This window comes from Siniperca chuatsi, linkage group LG1, assembly GCF_020085105.1.
Source record: "Siniperca chuatsi isolate FFG_IHB_CAS linkage group LG1, ASM2008510v1, whole genome shotgun sequence".
In the NCBI taxonomy this organism is placed as follows: domain Eukaryota; kingdom Metazoa; phylum Chordata; class Actinopteri; order Centrarchiformes; family Sinipercidae; genus Siniperca; species Siniperca chuatsi.
In genome coordinates, this window is record NC_058042.1 from 5,154,000 (window position 1) to 5,176,645 (window position 22,646).

The window sequence follows — 22,646 nt, forward strand, 5'->3', positions numbered from 1 at the left end:
GCCCGATATTTCCGACAGCGCGTGAATGCAGCAGATGGCTGCTCCGCTTGCAGCCGGAGGAACGGACAGCGCCACTCACGCGGCGAGCAAGGACCATCTCCACCGGGAAGGAAACACCGATAACTGCGGGTGAGCGGCATTTCTTACCACAGATACTGCTCTCTAATGTTTAGCTATTTCCTCTCGTAGTTTATTTATTGTTGTTTAACTGAGGCAATTACGAACAGTTTCCAGAAAGCTCGGAGCAGCAGCCAGTCTGTCAGGCAGCCTGAGGTCTTGCAGATTCTCCTTTAGGGATGCTGCAGTAGCTCAAACCTTCGGCAGGCAATTTGTTCCAGATCGTAACTCTTGAGTTAATGTTTGTCTGTTGTCAAGTGTAGGCTGAATAGTTTACTGCAACTTACAAGAACTGCATCTACGATAACAAGTTTGTGGCCAACAAAAAGTTCGCAAGTTGTGTATAAATAAGTGTTTTTCATGGTGTGAATGGAGAAAAGCCCACACCTGCAGCAATTAGCTGGCGGTTTGTTCAGACATAAAGTCATTTACCTCCACGAATAAGCAATTTCCTAGATGCAATAGATACAAATGGTACCTTAAAGCATTTAAATACTTTGCAAGTCAAGAGGAACATTGAAATAATTCATATGTGTCTCTAATCAGATTTGTCTTGTAGTGTGCATGGCTGCGTTTAGGTCGTCTGTATGAATATGTGTCTTAAGTTATTCTGACACCACAGCCTTTGTTTTAATTTAACTCTTTTCTTACTCTGTTTTCTTTCTCAACACAAGCACTTGTTCACTGTCAGGATACCACACTTGACCTTTGAGCTGTGGGTGACCCCAGCTTTTACTCAGCTGCTTTCGCTGGACATTTTTTTTTGCTTTTCTTTTTTTTATATTGGCAGATGCTCCCTGGACAACTGATGTGTACTCATTCTGCTGCATAGGAACTGAAATCTGCCCACAGTTTTTTCCAGATTGAATCTCGGGCAGTGGAGAGGATCATGATGATCACATCCTCCTTTCAGATCAAATCTCCATGGCAGCGGTGATGGTTTTGAGAGAGAGAACCATCCTGGATATCTCAGGTTCCCGTTCTCTGCCCTGATGCTCACTTCAGACCAGCCCCTCGGGACCAAGAGCTGCAAAGAGAAACCAGCAAGAAACGCTATGACTGAGACAAGTCGTGTGGCTGAGGTTGGATCCTCCCAGAGATTTGGTGTCATCTTTTTCATGAAGCAAAGTTGATGCACCGACAGTTTTTCCCTTTTTTTGCATAGACATTCATGCACCACAACTGGGAACCGAGTGGGAAGGGGACATCAATACTTTGAGCAGGTATTTCCCTTCATTCCCTAAGAGGCCTGTTGTAAAGGCTGGATATTTAGCTGTGGGGGAGCCTGAGTACTCACTCACTTATGGGAAGATGGAGGCAGGAGGAGAGGCTAGTCCACAACAGCACCAGAGGAGGAAACCTGTGCTGCACTGCTTGGAGGACCAGAAAAGGGTGAGTTAATGACTGATCCTCTTCATCTACCAGATCTACCTGTTTACTCTGTGTTGTGTGAGAGCTTAAGAGTACGACGAGGCTGAGTGAGCGCTCTGGAGTGCAGAGTGGACAGGCAATCTTTCAACGTAGAGTTTGAATGTTGACAGTTGAGTCTGGATAGGCTGATGCATGGGAAGGCGACAAGCAAACCAAAACTGTTGCTGCTTGACTTGGTACATACAAATTTTGCTACTCTTGAACGGCAGTGGATGTTGTAAGACGTATTTTCTGATACATATGAATCGGTTTCTGTGAAGACTCTGTGCTAAAACTATTTTTTAAAGTATTAGAACATCCCATCTCCAAAAGTCTTTTGAAATTGTACATTTAGATCCTAAATTGTCAACAAGAAAAGATCCAAAACAGTTGGTCTCATTGCAAAAACAAAAATGCCTTTACTTTGGAGGAGATTTAAATATTTGCACAAGTTATGGTACCATTGCATTGTGACCAACTTAGGTGTCAAAGGAAGCATAACTGGATTGATTCAAAGCCAAAGAGTCAGTGAAAGCATCAGGGCGTCTGTGAAGTGTTCTTTGATGCTTTGTGGTTGTGTAGAATTACTTCAGCCGTCTGCGTTGAGATTGATGGAGTACTTGATACCATGACTCATTTTCCCTGTTTCAGCTTCGCTCTGCATTTTCCAAATGCCATCGATGTACTGCTATTGTGGTATGCAAACCTCATAGCTCTAGTTTGACTTGAAATGAAGGATTACATGGTTGTAAGTTGAAAAGAATTGACAGCTGCTTGGGTGTTTGAACCCTTTCAACATTGTATCAGATACATTCAGATATGTCAGTGTCTGAAAACCTGGCTTCTCTTCTAACAGTAGTTCTGAATGAGGTAACATTTGGGAGATACAAGGTTTTCACTTGACTCTGATGATGTGCAGTTGTGATAGACTGGTACGGAGGCACCAGGCGACAACCCTGTACAGGCTAAAATAGATGACTGTGTTGATTCAGAGCACATTAGTCTTCATTTCAATGAGGAGGCGGATTGAATTTCTTCTGCTGACCTACGGCTTTCATGCTACGTTCAGTGCTCTGTTTACAATGTGTTTACAGCTAAGGTAGCAAAACAGGAGGGATCCTAAAAATCTTCTCGGTGGGTGACCTCACCTGGGTTTCCAAAACGTGGGGTCCACTGCTCAGGGCAGCTGAAGATTGGACAGCTGTTGAGGCTTACAAGGTCACAGCATGCATGTTGGAGTTTGGTCACTGCTAAAAGTCTGGTTCTGTTCTAAATAGTGTGGAGATTCGTTGGACTTTGCTCCCTCTGCTATAGGTTCACCAGGGATCAGATTTAATAAGGTTTATTCCCTTTTCTTCTTTCCTGGCCTCCCTGGTCCTCTCCCTGTAAATTATTGATTTGATCAGGTGTGTTAAGTTAGTCACTTGGGATTATGTAGAACATGAATATTAATTGATGCGACCACAGTCCCAGCTGCTGTTTTCCAATTTTCCAGACTGCAGAGCTTCTCTCTGGATGCTAAGTGACACACTGAGCAGCAAAAGGACTTCAGTATTTCTGTTCAGTGCTTGGATTCAGCATGAAGCTTAATATTTATGTAATCCCACCCAAACTAGTTTTTCCCCCCTTCTGCATTGTTGTTGCTACGGTAACTAACCCTGATACCATTCATAAAGTGAGTTTTTGCCCTTTGTATGCTTGATGAGGTATCAGCAGCGACATGTCTAGATTTCATTAGAAGCCTCAGTTGCCGCCGCAGACGTGGCGGCATCAGTCGGAGACCAGACGCTCGGCAATCTCCAGGGAAGAGAGGTTGTGCTAGACTGAGCCAATGCTCACCTTCCCTCTTAATGGACATCAGCGGTCTTAAATAAATTGAAAGCACTGAGGTAGTAACGTGGACACACGGGCTCCCATTGTTGGAGAATTACCGTCGGCTTCCATGCAGCAAGGTTCAATGTCCCCTGACAATTACCTAGGCTGTGTGTGAGTTCAAGATCCTATATGTGATACTTGCCACACTAGGAGATAATTGGATTTTGTTCCCTTTGTAGATTTACTCTCTCACATGTCCCCAGCTCTATATATTAATGTTCATTGAGTAGCAATCATGGACCTACATGGGAAAGCAGAGAGCGTTGGAGGAGGGATGTATTGTGTATTGTGGTGAATGAAGGCTCAGTGTTTGATGGAGCAGAACTGCAGACTTAACTAAGATCAGAAACCTGTCTATTTGTAGTCAATTTGTATTCATTGAACTAGGATTCCATGAGGATTGGATCTTTAGTGTTATGAATTGTCCAACTGCAGACAAGAAAGGATTAAAGATGTACAGTATGTCTCCTGTTTTAGCTCTAATTGTTGGATGAGAATCACACGGGACGTAACCTTATCAGAACCTGTCAGAAACCTCCACCAACACTGAACAAATCATTAAAAGTTGGGAGTGGGGGTATTTTCCTGTTTTTGTGACGAAGTGGTATGTATATACTACCGTGTAGTGAAAGTTATTTGGTCCCTGAAAAGTTATACTGAATGGAAATTATGTTTTCCTCTTACGACGTCACACTGAGGGACAGTTCAGAATGGGTAGTTTGAATAATGCAATTTCAAAAAGTGTGTGAAGTGGTAAGGAGTACCAGCTTCATGCTTGTACTTGCTTCAAGCAATTCTTGCTTTCCATAATATCCCCTCTTTAAAAACATTTTTGTCGTCCATGGTTGATTTTCTACGAAAAACAGGTGATTACAGTGCTACAGCAGCTGACAGTGAGGTCCCAGATATTGGACCTTCCAACCAGCACAAGCACGAGCGCAGTGTATAAAATCAAGTCAATGCGTTAAATCTGAAGAGAGGTTGCCTGTTTTAGTCGTTAAAAAGTTGGTTTTCAACAACAACAGCACCATAAACTACTACATATTCATCATTTTTGATTCATGTATAGTGCCTCCTCTGTATCACAGATTTGTGTGAGCCAGCATGAAATTCGGTTGGAAAGATCTAAATACATGTGAACTCCAGGGCTAGACAGGCATGCTTAATTCATTGGAGCGCAGTCAAAGAAAAGGAGCTGTGAGCTGATCTTTGATTAACAATGTCTGAACCGCATATTGGACAGTTGGCATATCCCTGCCTCCCATACAGCCTATTGCTTGAGAGAGTGCTAATGAAACACTGAAGTCAATGTTATGGAACTGCTTTTTGATTTATATCCTGACCTAACACCAAGTTGTTCTGGATACAGTACAGATTTAGAGCACTAATGTTGAACACAAAAAGTGCAGAGAGTGCTGATATAACCATGTGTTTCTCTTAGTCATGTTTTAAAGCTAACTACATGTTTGGTGAGAAAGCAGTGCTCGCAATACCTTTTTATTATCCACAGTGTCAGAACACAAACCAAGCTTCATTAGGCAATCAGGGGGACACTGATTGAAAAATCGTGCAAGATTTCAGTACAAAACTGTATCTTTTTAAAATAAAGACTGAGTTTGGCCCCCCTTCCACCAGCATCTGATAGAGTAGACAAAGGTCATTCACAAGGTGACAAAAAGCATTCTGTAATGGAATCCATTATTGATTCAGACCATTGAGGATGAAAGGGATTTTGACACTAATTGCTCAATCAGAACCATTGGAAATGATGTGGTTATTTTCACTAGTCATTTCTGACTGCTCATTAAGAGGCGTTTTGATACGGTTGGGTGGGGTTCTGTAGGATAATGAGGTGTTTACAGTGGATGTGTGTGCTGCTGACTGCTCTGCTGCAGTCATTCTCTAACAGCCTCGTAATTAGCTAAGAGACACAGATGAGTGGGAAACCCTACATGGCTTTGTTTATTTCCTTCACAAGATGGACTTAATCCTGAACCTCCGGATACAGTTCATACTCATCGGGGGAGGCCTGGTTAGTGAGCTTTAGAGTTTCTTCTTCCTCTAGTGACTTCCAGCCTTGTCCAATGAGACATGATTATGGGACACTGGCTTGTCAGTAATCAAAGTGACAAAGAGTTTTGTTTGTTTTGCTTTAATTGTTTATTGAAGCAGTAAACTCATGCATGGCACAACCAAAAAGACACCAAATGATCATTGCCACATGGTGATTTCAAAACAGATTTTTAAAATGATCTTAAGACAGTAGGCGATCAAATTTGCTGACATGCACACATGCAACGCCTCCATCCATCCATCCATCGCCACGGTGGCAGCAGGCTAAGCATGGTAGCTCATTCACCCTTTTCCCTAGCTACTTCCTCTAGCTCCTCTTGGGGGATCCCATGGCGTTCCCCTGGCAGATTAGATATGTAATCCGTCCAGCAGAAGATTCTCGGTCTGCCCTGAGGTGTCCTCCCTGTTGGACGAGCCTGGAATACCTCCACAGGGAGGCGTCAAGGAGGCATCCTGATCAGATGCTGAACCACCTTAACTGGCTTCTTCCACTCATTCCAGTTGCTTGTACCCACAATCTTTGGTTTGTGGTACATGGAAACACCTCCATTGCTGGAATTGCTTTATATGGGTTTTTTACATAACCTGTATGCTGCTTGCATGCTACTTCACTACATCCAGGTTAATGCATCTGGTGACTTTTGACAGGCGTTGTTTGAACAAAACAAATTTGTCCAAGGCAAATGATCAGCTAACGAAATGGAAAGATTGAGCAGAAATAAGACTGTGTAGTCCCTCATTCGTCCAGGAGTGTTCCATCTGGACAGATGACTACGACTGAAACCTTTTCTACGATTGAGCAGAAATGTTGATCCTTCTTTCTCAGATCCTTCTTTACGCTCAGAGTTAAAGGTGTTTATGTGTCCATTTCAACATACACCTCAGATGTGTCAAATTGTTCATGTGCTCCTAAAGATAATCAAGGCAACAGAAAAATAACTTGCGTTTACTGCTTTCCCTATACTGTTTCCTCCAACAGTGGACATTTAGCTAGACATATGGGCAAGGTCACTGTGGCCGTACCCTCCCTGAGCTGCCAACCTGCTCATTAGGACTGCAACATCTGTGCTAACCACCACTCAGATTTCTGCAGTCAGTGCCCTCTTACATTATTCTTTCAAACAAGCTAACACACAGTGAAGGTCATATCGCTGTCTGCAGTATACTGCGCACCTTTTCAACCAGTTGCGAGGATCATTTGTTGCTGGCACCTGAACAGATTTGAATAACGATTCATCTCTTTGCTCTCAGCGAGAATTGACGCTGGATTCTGACCCCAAGTTGAGATGTCCATTAGACTTGGTGATCACCGGTCCGAATCATCTCTCCACTGTTACGTTGGCCTGTTGCCTAGATATGGAGAGTGACTAGAGGGGTGACAATTTGTCATTGACGGGGTTTGATTGATTGTGTGTGCCAGCTGCCCTGCTCCGCTGGTATCTGAAACTAATTGAATGTAATATCAGAGAGATAGGATAGCGGGATGACAAATGAGCAGCCTTGTGAGATTATTTAGAGCCTATTGTAGACATTATCCCTCTTTAACAGTTGCTCCTTACCAGCCAGCCCCTGACTGGATCCCTCAGATAAGTGATTACCATCTTTAGTGATCTTAGTGGCAGGCTCTCGTTATCTTATTTTGCTCAGGTACAGGTCTGTAGCTGAAGCAGACATAAACCATTTTCTTTTAAAGATTTTCAGTTAACCAATAAAGAATCGGAAAGAGGAGCAGGTTCTGGCACTCTGTGATAGTGGAAATCGTAATGTCATGAATGCTGTTTTGCCAGTAGAGATGAGGGCTCTTTTAGGCTCTGGCTAAGCTTTTCTTGCAAACCAGGCAGCTGCAGAGGAGAGACAGGGGATTTATTTTGGTGAAGGACTGTGTTTGCCCAGTCATGCAGCACTGACGAGCGCTGGGGCTCAGGGGTTTGGATTGGGGAAGGGGAGGGGGGTCAGAGGGTGGAGGTGGGACCAGGCATGTAGCTCTGAGGCTGGGGGTAGGGAGGATGCTGCACTCAGGATGCTGCTTGGCCCTCAAGAGCCATCTGGCCCTCACCCTCTCCCCGCACCCTGAGGGAGGATGAAGGACAGGTGGCAGGGGCTGGTGGGATGGCCTGGACTTCGGCTATGAGGCAACACGATTGGCTAGCTGGGCCCCCTTAAACACAGACCCTTCACATACCAAACGCCTGCTCAGCTTCGTGTCAGGAAGGACATTCTTGATGACCCTGGAAAGAAATCATTTCCTTCAGTCTGTATTTTAGGGTCATTTTTGGTCGTTCAGACCAGTTACAGGATAATGAATGTGTTGTTCATTTTCAGCTGGCTCACCAAATTTGTACTACAAAGATGATTTGTTTCAAATTATATAAATAATTATAGAAATGATAGAAATGTAAATAGTTTGATAATGAGAGACATATTTTGCACTTGTAACACAGCAGTTGCACTGCGACATCAATATATGACAATTTAACAAAATCAAAGGTAAACTAAGTGTTATCTCATCTAATTTCATCTAATAAAATAAAAGATGAAATAACCGATTGAAATGCAAGTGTGCACATAAAAGCTGCGTATTTCCCCCTCATTTTAATTGTTTAAACAGTTGTTTTAAAATTTTTTTTATTTAAGCCCCAAGCCTCCATGAATTTTCTACCCTGCTGGAAAAAAAGACTGTTATACTTCTTCCTCGTCATTAGGCAGTATTGGCAACGGTACAACATACAGCTGAATTTGAACTGTACAAATCAACAATATCAACATTTTCAGTAGAGTGTGTGACAGCTCGAGTCTCAATGGCTGGAGAAATGGTGTTGTCAGTGACACACCCAGCAGGGTGTGTGATGGTCCGGCTGTCCTGACTCGCACAACATTGTAATCCCTTTCTGGGGGTCAGTGGGCAAGATCTGGTTCAGTCTGGTTCAGGGGAGGTGCTCGGCTGATGAACATGTGCTTCAGCTCGCTCCCGTAGCGATGGGATTTCCTCTGTGGTATGGTCATTGTATCCATATACAAACATATAGGCCTACATGTGGAGAACAACACATTTCTTAAACCGTTAATCATCTCAGCAGGTGGCTGTGAATTGGGAACAGTCTTTATAAATTAAGCACTCTTTTGTCTTTGGTTTCATTTCAGTGAATAATTAAGTTCTAATTAAAGCTGAGAAGCAATGTTTGTCATATCTGGAGAGAGCTTATTTTAAAGCTGTCTATCAGACATAAATGCTGCTACCACTTTCACTGTTTAATAATTTTTCCTCTAAGAGCCGTTATTTTGATGGGTTCTTGCCAGTGGATATAGTTCATATCATTAGATATGCATTTATTTTTCATTTCAAGCTCATAAAAAATATAAAGTCCATGTGCAGCACCTGTTAGGGAAGAATCGGGCTCAGGTTGTATGTGACTGGAATAGATAGAAAGAGGAAGGTAAGATTCTAGATTAAAAACAGCAAAGGGCCTCTTTGTGTCGTTTGTTGCTGCTGGGATGTGAACACATGCAACAGCACAGCGCCACCAGATCAGCATGTATGATACTAGAAGTGGGTTCTTCTTTGGCTTAATGTGAGTCCACTTCAGCCTTTGTTCTAGAAATACAGAGATCCTGTTATCTTGTGTGTGTGTGTGTGTGTAAAAGGGAGGGATTGAGCAGTGTGTTTAAAAGCGGTTGTCCCAGCTTCTCCATGTGATGTCTTCTCCAATCTCTGCCGTCTCATCTTCATCCTGGGAAATACAGTCAGAATTTAATTTTACACACCAGGAATTTTCCAAGTGATAAGGAGGGATGAGGGGTAAAAAAGTGCTGTTTTTCATCTGTAGCCCCGAGTGTGGAGCTGGGGGTTCTTCACGTTCCTCCAGCCAATCCCCCCATATACACACACTCCACAGCCTCTTAACCTCAGCCCTGCGTCCATCATTGAGCCCATAGTGTAAATTGGTCACGTTTGGAGAGGAATTCATATAGTCAAGATTGTAGGTGAGGCTGCAGACAAAGGAAAGTGGAGGAGAGGGAAGGTGGACAGGCTTTCTCTAGCTCAGCCTCCTTTGTTACAAGAAATAGAGATTTCTGCCATGTGTTTTATGAAATATTGCTGGACACCGTTTGCCTGCGGGGCAATGGGAAACACAATTGGCACTGTGACGATGAACAATGAGGAAGGAAACACAGGGCCTTGTTTGTAAATTCTCTGAAGGCCTGTTTTTCCAGAAGGAAAGTTATATTTTTCTTCTAGCTGTTGTTCAAAATTTGATTTTATAATTTATATATTATTTTGTCCATTTTTTATTTTTATTTTTACCTCAGAGAATGCAAGCGCGTGGCACCATCTGGGTTCATATTAGACCAAGACTAAAGGCAAAAAACCCCAGACTCATGTACCACAGGTACACAGACAACAATGTGTACTTACAAGTGATAATTGGATGCTTCTTCATGAAATCCAAGCCCATCCATTATAGTACCTGTGTTGGTATGTAGCTTCCATGAGATAATTTATTTGCTATCCTATGGAGGGATTAGACCTCAATGCTTCTTTTATCTTTCTGAATAAATAATCCTGTTTTATTCATGGAACAGATTTTCCACCAGTGTCTCTGTGTGTAATCTGCTGAACATGAAGTGATGAATCAAACAAAGATTTCCTGTCTCCAATACCTTCCCCCAGCCTCTCTCCACCTTCAGACATCGCTGTTGCTTTTCTCTGCATCTTAATGCACTCTCTAGTCAATGTGCTGCAAAAGAGTCAGGGTAGTGTTGAAACTGTAGGATAAATAGCTTCTACAGCATGCAGAGGTGGGAGGTAGCTAATTATCACTGCTTGTTTTTGTACTCGAGGAAGGATGCTTGCTGCTTAGAGGTGTTTTTCTTGCTTTTGCATGTTGGGCAACAAACACCAAATATGTAGCACTAAGAATCTTTCATTTGGAATTATCATATTACATTTTGATAATTGGAGACAGTTTTAGCTGCTTCAGATGTGTAGTTGATTCTCAAACAAAAACAGCCTAATCTTCTCTCACTGAGAGTCACCATTTGCAAATCACCTACAGTGCAGTGCCAAGTCAGCAGTTGATTTTTAATTTAAAAAAAAAAATTCCAGGGAGTTTTTTTTTTTTTTTTTCTTAAAGCACTTTAGGTCTTTTTTTTAGTTATTTCATCAACCTTTTGAAAACAACAGACAGCAACAAAAATAAATTAACTTGTAATGTATTAACCTGCAATAATTTTTTGTTGTGAACATAACAGACATTTTGTCATCTTTTAGGCTGATATGGCAAACTTGTTAGCAAACAGTTGCTTATTTACACATCCGACAGTTACGGAGCAACATTATCAGTCAATTGGAGTTCTGTCCACTATTCACTCTCTTTTAGCTGTTTTTGGTCTCTACCAACTCCCGCGGGAAATATATGTCTCTTTAGCTGTTAAATACTGCACTAAGGTCACCAGCTAGTCTCTAACTGTATCTGTCTGCCATTTGGTGCTGAGCAGGTAGAGTACAGTGGGTTTTTAGAGGTTTTTCACTGACAATGACGTTAAAAAAGCAGTGAGACTGAACCAAAACAATAAAGTTGCGGCCCGACGGCTAAACAATGAGCTGAAACTTGAGCTGCAGATTCTGGTGACCCCTTTCACATTGTCTCATTGTTTTTTGATACATTGTTATTATATAATAAATCAAATTTTAGCTGCTTAATCAACATTCAGAAATGATTAATGTGATGGCAGTTAGTAGAGACCAGGTTTCTCTGGATGTGATTACTGTCAGCAAATATGGCAATGCTGTGCTGTTTTGTCCCTCTCTGTTGAATTAGTGGGAACGTGATGCTCTTTGTGGTTTAAATAGGAGAAATGGGTGGATGTTTACATAAAAAAATGTGCCTGATACTGCATGAACGTTTGGTTGTAAGAGCACTTACTGCTTTTGTTCGATAAGTTTTACCTCCCATCACTAGGAAAATAGAGATAGTAATGACCCTTTTAATTCTAGACACATGATCAATGTCTGTTCTGAACAGGTAGTTAATTTGACAAGAACACGCACAGAATTTTAATGATTTGCAGTTTTTAGGTTGTAGACATGTGCTGCCGTCCACACAGCAGGTTCCATATTTGAGTAAAATATCTCAGCGCTCTGACAGTGTCTAGTTGTAAGTAAAATGGCTCGTTAGTGGGAATACCAGAGAGATATTTAATAGTTGTATCACAGTGGGCCAGGATGTATTCAGGATCTGAAGTTTATGGCCCCAGGAGACCGTGTCGGGTCCCCCCCTGATGGCTGACGGAAGCTGCCTCAGCACTATTTTGGAGGGCAGTGCTGCAGACCCGGAGCTCTGCTGTAATTGAGCTATTTAATTCCTGGGAGAGCACTAAGCTTGGCGTTAGAACAGATGGTTTTCATGTGACTGTCTATAGCAAAGACCCAATCAATGTAAATAAAGGGCAGCTGGGATGACAGGCGGGTCAGGTTTTCTATTTCGGGATGAAGGGGAAGCTCACTAGTAAATATGTATATCGTACAAGAATAGTTATAAGGAAATTTGTTTTAAATTTCTACTGTTTAAAATGTTGAGTTGTCAAATATTCATGCCATATGTTGTATTTACAAAACTAAAGTGCTCAATTGGATTACAATGCCTGTAATTGTAACACGTGCCCTTGTAATGTCTTTTGAAAAGTCACTGTAGAGTTCTGCAGGTGAATTGTTTTAAGCTGTGGGACATCATGTAGGCTCAGGCTGTGTCTGAATTAACCCGCATATTGCTGGTTATATTGTAAATATAGATAGTAAACAAATTGTGCTTTTAGGGTCAGTTATTTGCATCAAGTTTGATGCACTGAATGATGAGGCTGAAATTTCCAATTTATTCATCAGCCAATCCTAATAATTAAGCACTAAGGTTTCACTGTTTTGTTGGATAAAATAAATATAAAATGCAATGGCTTAGATAACAATAATATTCTAATAATTCCACGATGTTTTGGAAATTATTACATACATAGAAACTACAGCAAAGAAATGGAGAATCTAGTCAGATCAGCATTTCTCAGTAGCACACTGCAGAAAGTGTCTCTAGCCACAGTAAATGCACAGTTTCCACACACTCCACAATACTGGAACAGCATCTAACAGCAGTTTATTAATTAAAGTTATAATCTGAAATGTTAAAAGGCCTTTTTCAGGCAGTATCATTAGGTTGCTTTCTTTTTGTAAGCAGAATTGATTGAAGTGCAAATAGGTTTTGGACTTTCGACATCAGTGGATTTCTTTCTTCTTCAGGTTTGCCACCTGGGTTGAAGCTGCACCACTAATTTCATGTGTGAGATATCAGAATCTACACCTTTTTATAATTAACACCTAGAAGCTAAAATGAAAATTGTTCCCTAGTTTGCAGCTTGTATTTTTGAAAATCTAAAGATGAATAGCAGGGAACTTCTTAAGGGGTTGGTACAGTTCTAAAGCTACAAACCTGCCTGACTGGAAATAATTTTCCAGTGACTGGAAATAATTTTCCAGTCAGGCAGTGACGAGAGCTGGTTGTGATACAGTAGTTTAACTGAAGTTAGTCCAAAACTGCCAGCAAAAACAGGTGGATTTCTGAAAATACAATGACTTTGAATGTATTGCATAAAGCAAACTGTTCATCGAATACCTTTGATCGTATTTGTATATAAATGGAAAACTAAATTGAAATTGATTGCCAGAGAGAACCAGTTAAGAGAATGTAGGAATGGATCACATCAGAGAATCCGCTCCCACAGGTTAATATTTTGTAAGATGATTCTTGATACGGACTATTCATGGATCTTCCTAGCATTGATCAGCTTTACGGATGAGACCAGGACACTTCTTCATTAAGGCTACTGTATTGCATCGTGATGTATGCAGCTCACAATCAATAAAAACTCTCCAAACACAGTCTGGATAATCCAGAATGTCAAAACTGTCTTGGTGAAAGTGTAGCTTGTGTTGCTAATTAGTTGAAGGTCTTGTCTGAGGTGAAGTGAGGTAAGTCTGTTGCAAGGGTCAGACCAGGACACGGCGGGGACATATGGAAGCCTTGGAATTCAGAGGTCAACCTGTATTGGATAATATGGCATCTCTGTGCACACATTTTACACACACTGCCCTCCATGACAGACCAGAGCATGTGAGAGAATAGGGAAGCTGAATAGCAACATACACACACACACACAACTCACCATGGTCACGACAAGGCTGTATCCCTGTTACCTTAATCCAGGCCACCTACCTCCCACCTCCCTCCTCCTCTCCCATAGCAACCCCCATTCTAGTATCACTTACACACATAATCAATACAGGCTCTCTGCTGTTATTGATCCAGGTACGGTGTATACACAGCTGCTGAGCCCAGACTGTGGCCTCCTGCCTTGAATCAAGGACCCACAAAAGGACACTTGATCACCTGCACCTGGTTCTGCTCAGCCATCTCCAAAATGTGTCGGGCATAGGGAGATCAAGGGAGAATATGGACATCAAAGGCTCTTGCGGTATACAAGGACAATTAATCAGTGTTTGTTAGGAAATCTATTTGTCGTAGGTCAATGACTCTCTTTCACAATATAATGAAGTGTGCTCTTGAATTGTAACTGCAAGGCTATGTAAAGACTGATGAATAATTTAGAGTACTGACCTTTGACTGGCTATCAAAACAATAAGGATGATTTAGGCTAATTATGACGACGTATGCTCTGTAGACGGCGTGATGCAACACAGGCACTGTAGTGAGTTTTGTTGATTTTGGAGTGATTGAACATCTACTCTTCAGGTGAGAATAATAACTTAAAATTGGGTGGCATCAAAAAAAACGTCGCATGAAGAATGCTTTAAAATGTAGGTCTGTCTTCTGCCAAGAAAACTGCTGTTTCTTTGGAGAGGAATGAGAACGCAATTCCAATCAGTTACAAGAAAATGCATTCATGGGTATAAAAGGATGGATGTTGACATCTGATAGAAAGTTTGGAGTCTTGTTTGGAAAGCTGAGATGACCAAAATGATGTCTGGACTTGTCCTCATTCTCAGCTGTCTTATTCTTTATTTATTCTTATTATTTATTCTTAACTAACACCAAAGACGGGAAGTTCAAGTCCATTATGCTTAGCAAACGTAACAGGTTCTGGAATCATATTTGTTGCTACTTTTCTCTACTGCCAGAATAACTAAACTGGCGGGATGACAGGAGCAGGCTGTCATTATTAGCCGCTGATGAGGCCATTGAAGTTTTGTGCACTTGCCAAAGATATAAAATAAAGCATATGGGTTGTAAGTGCTGTATTTCCATGAAGGGCCAACTGCTTTGCCGGGAACCTGATGGAACTTTTTTTGTATTATACAATTCAGTATAACCAACTCATCTTATGCCAGTTAATGTGTTGGCCTGATTAGAGGTAGAATGCACCATTACTTCATCTGATATTAGTGGATGTGGCCCTAACCAATGTTAGCTAGTTAGTCAATTCAGTATCACTGTGTTTTGTACATTGAGCATCCTGTCATAAGTTAAAGTGGAATTATAGGTCTGCAAAGACACACGTGAAAGTCTTTGTGGATATACAAAGAGAAGGGTGTTATGGGGAAGCATAGGTCATAAAAGCTCACAGAAGAGCCGGCGCGTACACTCACAAACGGCAGCGAGTTGGGCTGCCCTGCAAACAACCTGACTGGTTTATCCAACTTACTGTTGGGATGTGTTCGAAGCAGACGCATTAAAGTTATACATATGAAAGAAAACAGCCACATGAACGTCTCCAAACAACACCCGTGCATCTTTGCCTACTGTATGTGACCCTTTCTGTGTTTTGTACAGAGAGCGGTGAATGGCAGTGTTAATCCTGTCCATTCCATCCATTTCTATGCTACAAACCCAGATTTGCTCGGATTTAGGCAGTGTGTATACAAACATAAAATGCCAAAATGCTGCAAAGTAAACTTTTCTAATGAGGTTTGGTCAAATAAAAATAAAACTGTAGGCGTGATTGCTTCTCACTCTGTGATTGATGGTTGCCTGAGGGCTGTTGTATAGCTTGGTGGTAGGAGTAAATATTGCCTGGAGCATCTGAAGGCAGCTTTGCCCATAATGACAGCAGGCTGTAACTGCATACAGGGAATTCAATTACCTTTAATTTTACCTTCCCCACTTGGCCATATTACCCTCTGTCAGAGACAATCAGTATAATCAAATGAAATCAAATATGATGTGTTTGCCTCTGGATTGGGTTGGCTGCCTTGGCGTAATTAAATTGTTGCAATCACCTGCAAGAACTGTAAGTTCTCACTATTTCCGATGTGGTATTGACATTCATTTAATCAGAGGACCTGAGATGATGTGGTATTGCAGGAGCCTCATGCTTTTGATACATCAGAAATGACACCAGGATTGGTGAAAATGATTAGGTCTTGTAGGGGTTTTGGTGGGGATTAATGGTGGCTGGATTCACATTTTAACGTTTGAGGTGTTGCAGGGAAAAGAGACATAACTGACTCCCATCCACACAGTGTAGCCCCAGAGACTGGAGTTCAATCCCTCAATCAGCACTTTGCCCCCAGCACTTTGAGAAAAAGTTTGAGGGCAATTAGTTGCCTTAGAATAAAGATTATTCTGACTGAAAGGCAACCATATAAATTCAAGGATAAGTGGTAACTCCCAGCAAACCAGTCAAATGAATAAGTCTGAAAGAGACAATAACCCAATGAAACAACTAGTAGCTTCTTTTTCAATGGATGCTAGCAGAGATACTTGTTATGGAATACAGTGAGATTATTAGTCACCCTAAAAATTACAGCTTTTTTAATGTCAGTCGGTGGGAAAAATGTTTCAGGCTTCTTTGGATTTGGAGGCTTTTTTAGGATTTCACATTTTAATACACCACATTTGTTTTCAGTAGGTGTGACCTTTCCTGTCTGGTGAAATCACGCCACAGTTTTTCATTGCCGCTGATGGGGCATTGTGCTGCGTTCATACCAACAATTGCACTGCATCCAAACACGCGACCTCCTCATTTGTTTCAGGGGCCCTGATAGAAAAAGAGGTTGTTTTTGAACCTGGCTCAACTTTTGTCACAACCCAATGCAACGTCATCCACAACATACTGTGCTAACCGATCAAATACGTGCAAGTGCACATTCCAGTATTTTTTCATGTGCATGGTGTAATTTTACTGTTTACCTCTCAATTGGCCAAGAACGTCTCGTGATAATTCTCCAGAGTTGTACATTCTTGCCTCCCAGTATTAGAAACGTTTTTTTAAAGCCTCAAAACTCATAAATGCATTAGGCAAACTGGGTGTAATAGTCCATGTTTCATCTAAACACTGGTACCTGTAGCAACACACCCTTTTTTAACGCAGTGCTATTTTTGTCTAAACTCAGCCTTATTCCCAAGAGGGTCCACTGTTTGGTGCTGGTGGTGGCTTAATTAGATTTGTACAGTAGTGTCAGGTCAGGATTATGAGTTTCACCTAATGTCACAATGTTACTATAGTGCTGTCAGATTAAATTGGCAAACAAGACTCTTTCTTTTCCATTCCAAACCACACATGTCCACACACACACGCACATCTGTGTTGTGGTGGTAGTTCCCATCATTTTTGAAGGCAGAGGTGCTTGTGTAAGCACTACAGCAGGGGTCACCCAACATGGGGCTCAAGGACATCGCAGTAATGTAATCTTAGCTGTTAATAGGACTCTGAGGGGGGGTATGATAGCCTAAGAGTGGGAAAGCACTGTAACCTGATAGTGGCTACTTATATACACCACAGGGCATGCACGCACGCACACACACACTGAAACACATCTTTTCCTTTATCTGTATTATCAATGCTTTACAGTGCTGTTCTTTGAACCTTACAATCATTACACTTTAGTGAAGCTAAATGTTTTAAGCCTTTAACCTTTCATTCAGAGGTTACAGGAATGTGTGTGTGTGTGTGTGTGTGTGTGTGTGTGTGTGTTCATCTAAACAGTGATCACAGTCAGGAGGGATCGATAAAGAGCGGATAAGAGCTCTAATCAATACCCATCAGTGTTCCGCTGATCAAATATTTATCCAGGAAGAGAGAGGAGAATAGACTCCCTGACTGTCTGCCAGCTCGTCAGTCTCTCTGCCTGCTGGTAATTTTCTTTTCCAGGTCTGTCTTTGTAATGGGAGTCAACCTCAGGGCCCTTAGTGCCTGTTGAGATGCTTTGCTCAGGAGAAAGGGTTTTGAACTCCATGTATCTTGATCCAAGACTGTGTTGAGGTGGGGCAGGGCAGCACTGTGACTTGGCTTTGTTTTTATGTCACTGAGCCCAAGGTGACAAAAGTTGAAAATAGTTAATCTTTTGAGAAGATGCATCCTGGATTGCCTGCCAAACCGCAGCAGGCAACCACTGAGTGACAAGACATCCTGGAAAAACAATCTGTTCTCCTGTCTTATTTTTCATTGTGGTCGCTCACAACTCCCATCTTTCTCTTTCTCTCTCATCTCTTTCCCTCTCTCTACCTCTTCCATTCTGTCTGAATGGGACCGTAGATGTACTTAGACATTCGATCTGTCTGATTTTCTTTCAGAAGGTCAGATGTGGAGGTGTGTGACGCCCAATTTTAGCGATTTTCCAAAACTGACAACTGTAGGACAGATCCACGATTATTGGGCAGGTGCATGTACACAGGTGTAAAAATGGGCAATGAGCAAACTCCACATTCCGTGAACTGTACCAATCACCTTTGTGTTGTCTAGGGGTGTAATGGTACACAAAATTCGTGGTTCGGTATGTACCTCGGTTTTGGGGTCATGGTTCGGTACATTTTCGGTAGAGCAGGGAAAAAAATAAATATAGAAAATAATATTTTTTCATTTATTTTGAAAAATGTAAACATTTAACAGTGGCTCATTGGCCATAATTATTACGGCACTCAAATGCTGGTATATTGTCAAAAAGAACAAATTAATAACACAAATATCAGTAATGCTCCATCGTAAGACTCTGACCTGTTGATAGTTCCTGAACTGCAGCTTGTGCTCGTTTTGTACAGAGCAGGCACAACGGACTGCCTAAAATGCACACATAAAGGCACATTGTAGCGGGGCTCAAGCACTTTGACCATATTCTTAAATTCTGTATTCCCTTCGACCTGAGTATGGTCGCATATCTGCAGGAATAAACACTCCTATAGCATTAGTTATTACTTAGAGTGCTGCAGTTAGAGGCTGAACGCTGTGGGGAGACGGACTCGCCTTCCAGTCTGTTTCTGTCTCATTCCGCTGATCAACACATTTGGGTGATGCCGTCGTAAATGACATGTTTGAAGTGTTTCCACAGACATACCTGACTTCAGTTGAACAATTCCACTTACTGTTTGACACTAATCGTTGCCCATTTTTGCTGTAACGAACCGGGAAACCGTAATGCTCCCATACAGTGGATCTAGATGTCATAGGACGATCCTGAACCCGAGGATGTCACATACTGAACCGTACGTCCTCTTCCGAGCCAGTCAGGGACTGCCAAAATGGCGACAGCCGGAGCCACCCACATTGAGGTTCACAACGGCTCTTCAGAAACCTATGCATGACGTCAGTGACACTACGTCCATTTTTTTAATACAGTTCGGGACAAATACATGTGCCGTTACACCCCTAGTGTTGACACCAGTAGGACTGGTATGTTTTCAGAGAGATGGGAGGAGTGTGAGTCAAGTTCTTAATAATGGTCTGGACAGTGGAATAACAGGGTCTTTGTTTCTGAAAAGACATGTTACAGATTTAAAAAAAGTCATTTTCAAAGCCACAAACAAAATTTCTTTCACCTCCCTTGTGTTTGGTCGGCACAGAAATCTCAGAAACAGATGGGCTAGTAAAACCAAAACTTATCTACATAGGTAGATAATGGAGCCCGAATGATATGGGATTTCTGAGACCCATACCAATACCGATTTTAGAGGGGAAATTGTTTATGCTTATATTGTCACAGTATTTGTAAAAACTGACCTAAATCTGATGTGAATGGGGTTTGTATTCACTGATTACAGATATGGCAGCCAATATAGTGAATTTTTGAGCTGGAATGAAAATAGACCTTTTCTGTGTGGATTGTGCACCGATATGCATAGGCGCTCAGAAGGCTGCTTTCTTAAACAAATAACTTTAATATTAAAGTTAAATATTCTTCATGTTAAATAATTTGACATATACTTTTGTCAACCAATTCTAAACACTGAGAAAATAAAGAATAAATGAAAATAAAATAAAATAAATAGCTAAATACACATCAGCACTGTATTTTCAGTATCTGTCAATTGCTGAAGTAGCAGAAAATGTCCTGGAAATAAGTAAGTTCAAGTACCTCTTAATTGTCTCAAGTACAGTACTACATCTACTTAGTTACATTCCACCACTGCTCTCTGCTAAACCACATATTCTCTACTCTATCAAGCTATGAGATTCATGCTACAGCTTTGTTCTGATTCTGAACCAATATTTCAATGGATTGAACTCCAATCAGAAAAGTTTTTTCTTGCTAATCAAAACATGTCATCTGTAGCAGTATTTCACTGTTAATGTAACGTTCACAAACATTAACTCATGGTTCGCTGCTGCCGTGTCAAGAGATAAACAGCACCTCTGCTATAAATGTGCATCGTATTCGGTGAAAAAACAGGCTCCTGACATATTTATTTACATTCCAGCATTGCATCTCACCAACTAGGTAACAACGTAGCATGAAGTCAAAACTCAACAGACTCAAACCACCGCACCGTCACCTGCTGAATTGCAGAATGATGAAGAGATGCTCTGACGCTTAGCTTTCAATCTTTGATGTTACTGACTGTGCTGACAAACTACAGCTGGCTAGCTACCTCCCTAACACAACAAACAGTTGTGATAAGCATGAGTGACATGAAGGCTGTCAGGGACAGGGTCGGTTATATCAGAGTTATATTGAAAGGGGAAAATGATGGGTTTATTAACGTTCCAGCAATGTATTTCACAAACTAGTTAGCAACTTACTGTGAACACACCACTCAGCTGTGCACATGGCACTCTATTACATGTGCTGCGTGGTGCTATAGTGAAGACCCACGTTTCCCAGCATGCACTGCCTAGTGCTGAAAGCTGAAGTTAGCTGCCTTGTGTTCCAAAATGCAATTATTACTTTTTGTTAGTGTTTGTAATGTGTCTGTTCAGAACATGGTGGTTTATGTAGGTAGTTGTCATTTTTGTGCTGGATTATAATTTTAACCATTAGTGAGGTGGCTGTTACGTCTCATGACACCAGCTTTATTTTACTGGTGTGATGTGAGTTCTTGAGAGTTGCTTCTTCTCTCTCATTTTACACTGCTTGCTCATGAGCACAAACATTTACTTTCAATGTAATGTGTTAAAAATGTATACCAGTAAATCTGAATGCCTTATTATTCCTTCCCTTCATTATGATGACTGTTCCTGCTCCAAAACAACTTGGCATAGACGACACGTTGTCAAATGCCAATGTAAAGAGCATATCTTCACCTTCAGTCTAATTCATTTGTATTAACTACCTCCCTGTGTAAAGCTTCACTGCTCTGTTGCACAGCCATCTATAGCGTTGTTTTGTCAGGCGGAGACGAACACATTAGCAGCTCCTCCTCAAACAAGATCCATCCAAAACGCACATGATAACAGCATGTAAAAACATGTTAATTTATTGGCTGTTTGGAACCTCGTCTCCCTGTTTCCCTTGTCTCCCTCGCTGGGGGAAAAAGGATTACTCTTAAAATCTGAGGATGTGAATCTTGGGCGAGGTGATTACATGGCAGCTCCGTTATCCTGATTGCGTTAATAGGTGCGTGTTTATCTCTGTTTTTCTGCCCACTCTTTCACCATCTCCAGCAGGTTTAATGCTGCTTGAGTTGTCAGGTTCAGGGGGTTAATTCACTGCTTGTGTTTTCTCTCCCATTGAGCTTCTCCTTCCAGCTGTTTCGGCTATTGGCAGGCGGCTCTTACATCAGCCCTCCCTGGCTCGCTGAATTGTGGAGCAGGCAAAAGTGAGTGGCGAGGGGAGGAGGTGCTGCAGGAGAGCGGGAGGTGGTGCCAGTTGGCTGAAGCAGTGAGAAAGTGAGGGTTTTTGCGAAAGAGACCCCCTGTAGCGGCAGTGATAACAGAATGATAGTATGTGACTCAGAGGCAGAGGAGCTGTGTACCGTGATGCTGTGTTGAGCAGGAGATAAGACGCACACACTGACACATAAAAGCAGCGTGTTTGGAGATGTGTGTGTATTTGAAGTGGTTGAGTAGTGCGACAGCAGCAGTGCAGAACATACTGACTTGGATTGTGTACAAAAGCGGCTGGTGATTTTGTGTGTGTGTGTTCAAACCTCTGGCTGTAACAGCATTCCACAGAACAGACAAAGCAACATCAAATAGCTCCACTTATTTAACACATTTTTTTACTTACTGGAAGCAAATAAATTGCCTGGATCTGGAATGAAGCTAATATTAAAAATACAGAAGAGCATAAGTTAAGAGCCAAACTGATAATTGCTGAGATGGTATTATTGACCGAAATTGGCTTATTGCAGGTATATCGCCGTCATTGTGTGTGTTGGTAGATGTGGAAAAGAACTGCAGCACATAAATGTTTTATAGGCTGTATTTATATATTTTTTTTTTTTACTATTTATGAAGTTTAAGTTTGATTTGTTTTTCTTTATTTTGTTTTATGGTAATTTACATATATGTAACTAAATGTGTTTTAAATACATTTTTAGTCATTCTGTAGAGTAACTGAACTTCATGTATCAACATATTCTCTTGTATTTACTGTTACTGTCAACTTTGAATGTACTGTTTAACTGTAAAACAATAACCAAATTTGAGAAACCATGTCAATTTTCATTTTGATTTGTGAAAACATGTTGTGATCATCTTAAAAATTAATATTAGTCAATACCAGACTTTGTTATGTATTTTAAAAAGGTCTGATGCAGTTTATCGGTGTCTTTGCAGTGTGATGGATGATGTGGATGATTCTGTTTGTTTCAGTATTTAGGCTCACACATTACCTCTCTCTACTCGTCTCCCCTCCGAATACTCCGATACCTGCTCTTTTCTTTGCGTCATCCTCTTTGCCTCAGTGGTTTTAACTGCTGGTAACTCCTGTAAAAATCCCCCCCGCCCTCTAAATC

At 41.4% G+C, this 22,646-nt stretch overlaps 1 protein-coding gene across 1 annotated transcript in view; it reads left to right on the plus strand.

Annotated features, from left to right (window-relative positions):
• Nucleotides 1-22,646, plus strand: part of nav2a (neuron navigator 2a) — a 226,694-nt gene continuing 204,048 nt past the window's right edge. The window contains exons 1-2 of the mRNA XM_044223117.1: nt 1-129; nt 792-1,509. Of these exons, the coding sequence (XP_044079052.1) occupies nt 1,429-1,509 (81 nt within the window). The 5' untranslated portion in view covers nt 1-129; nt 792-1,428. The remainder of the gene's footprint in view (nt 130-791; nt 1,510-22,646) is intronic.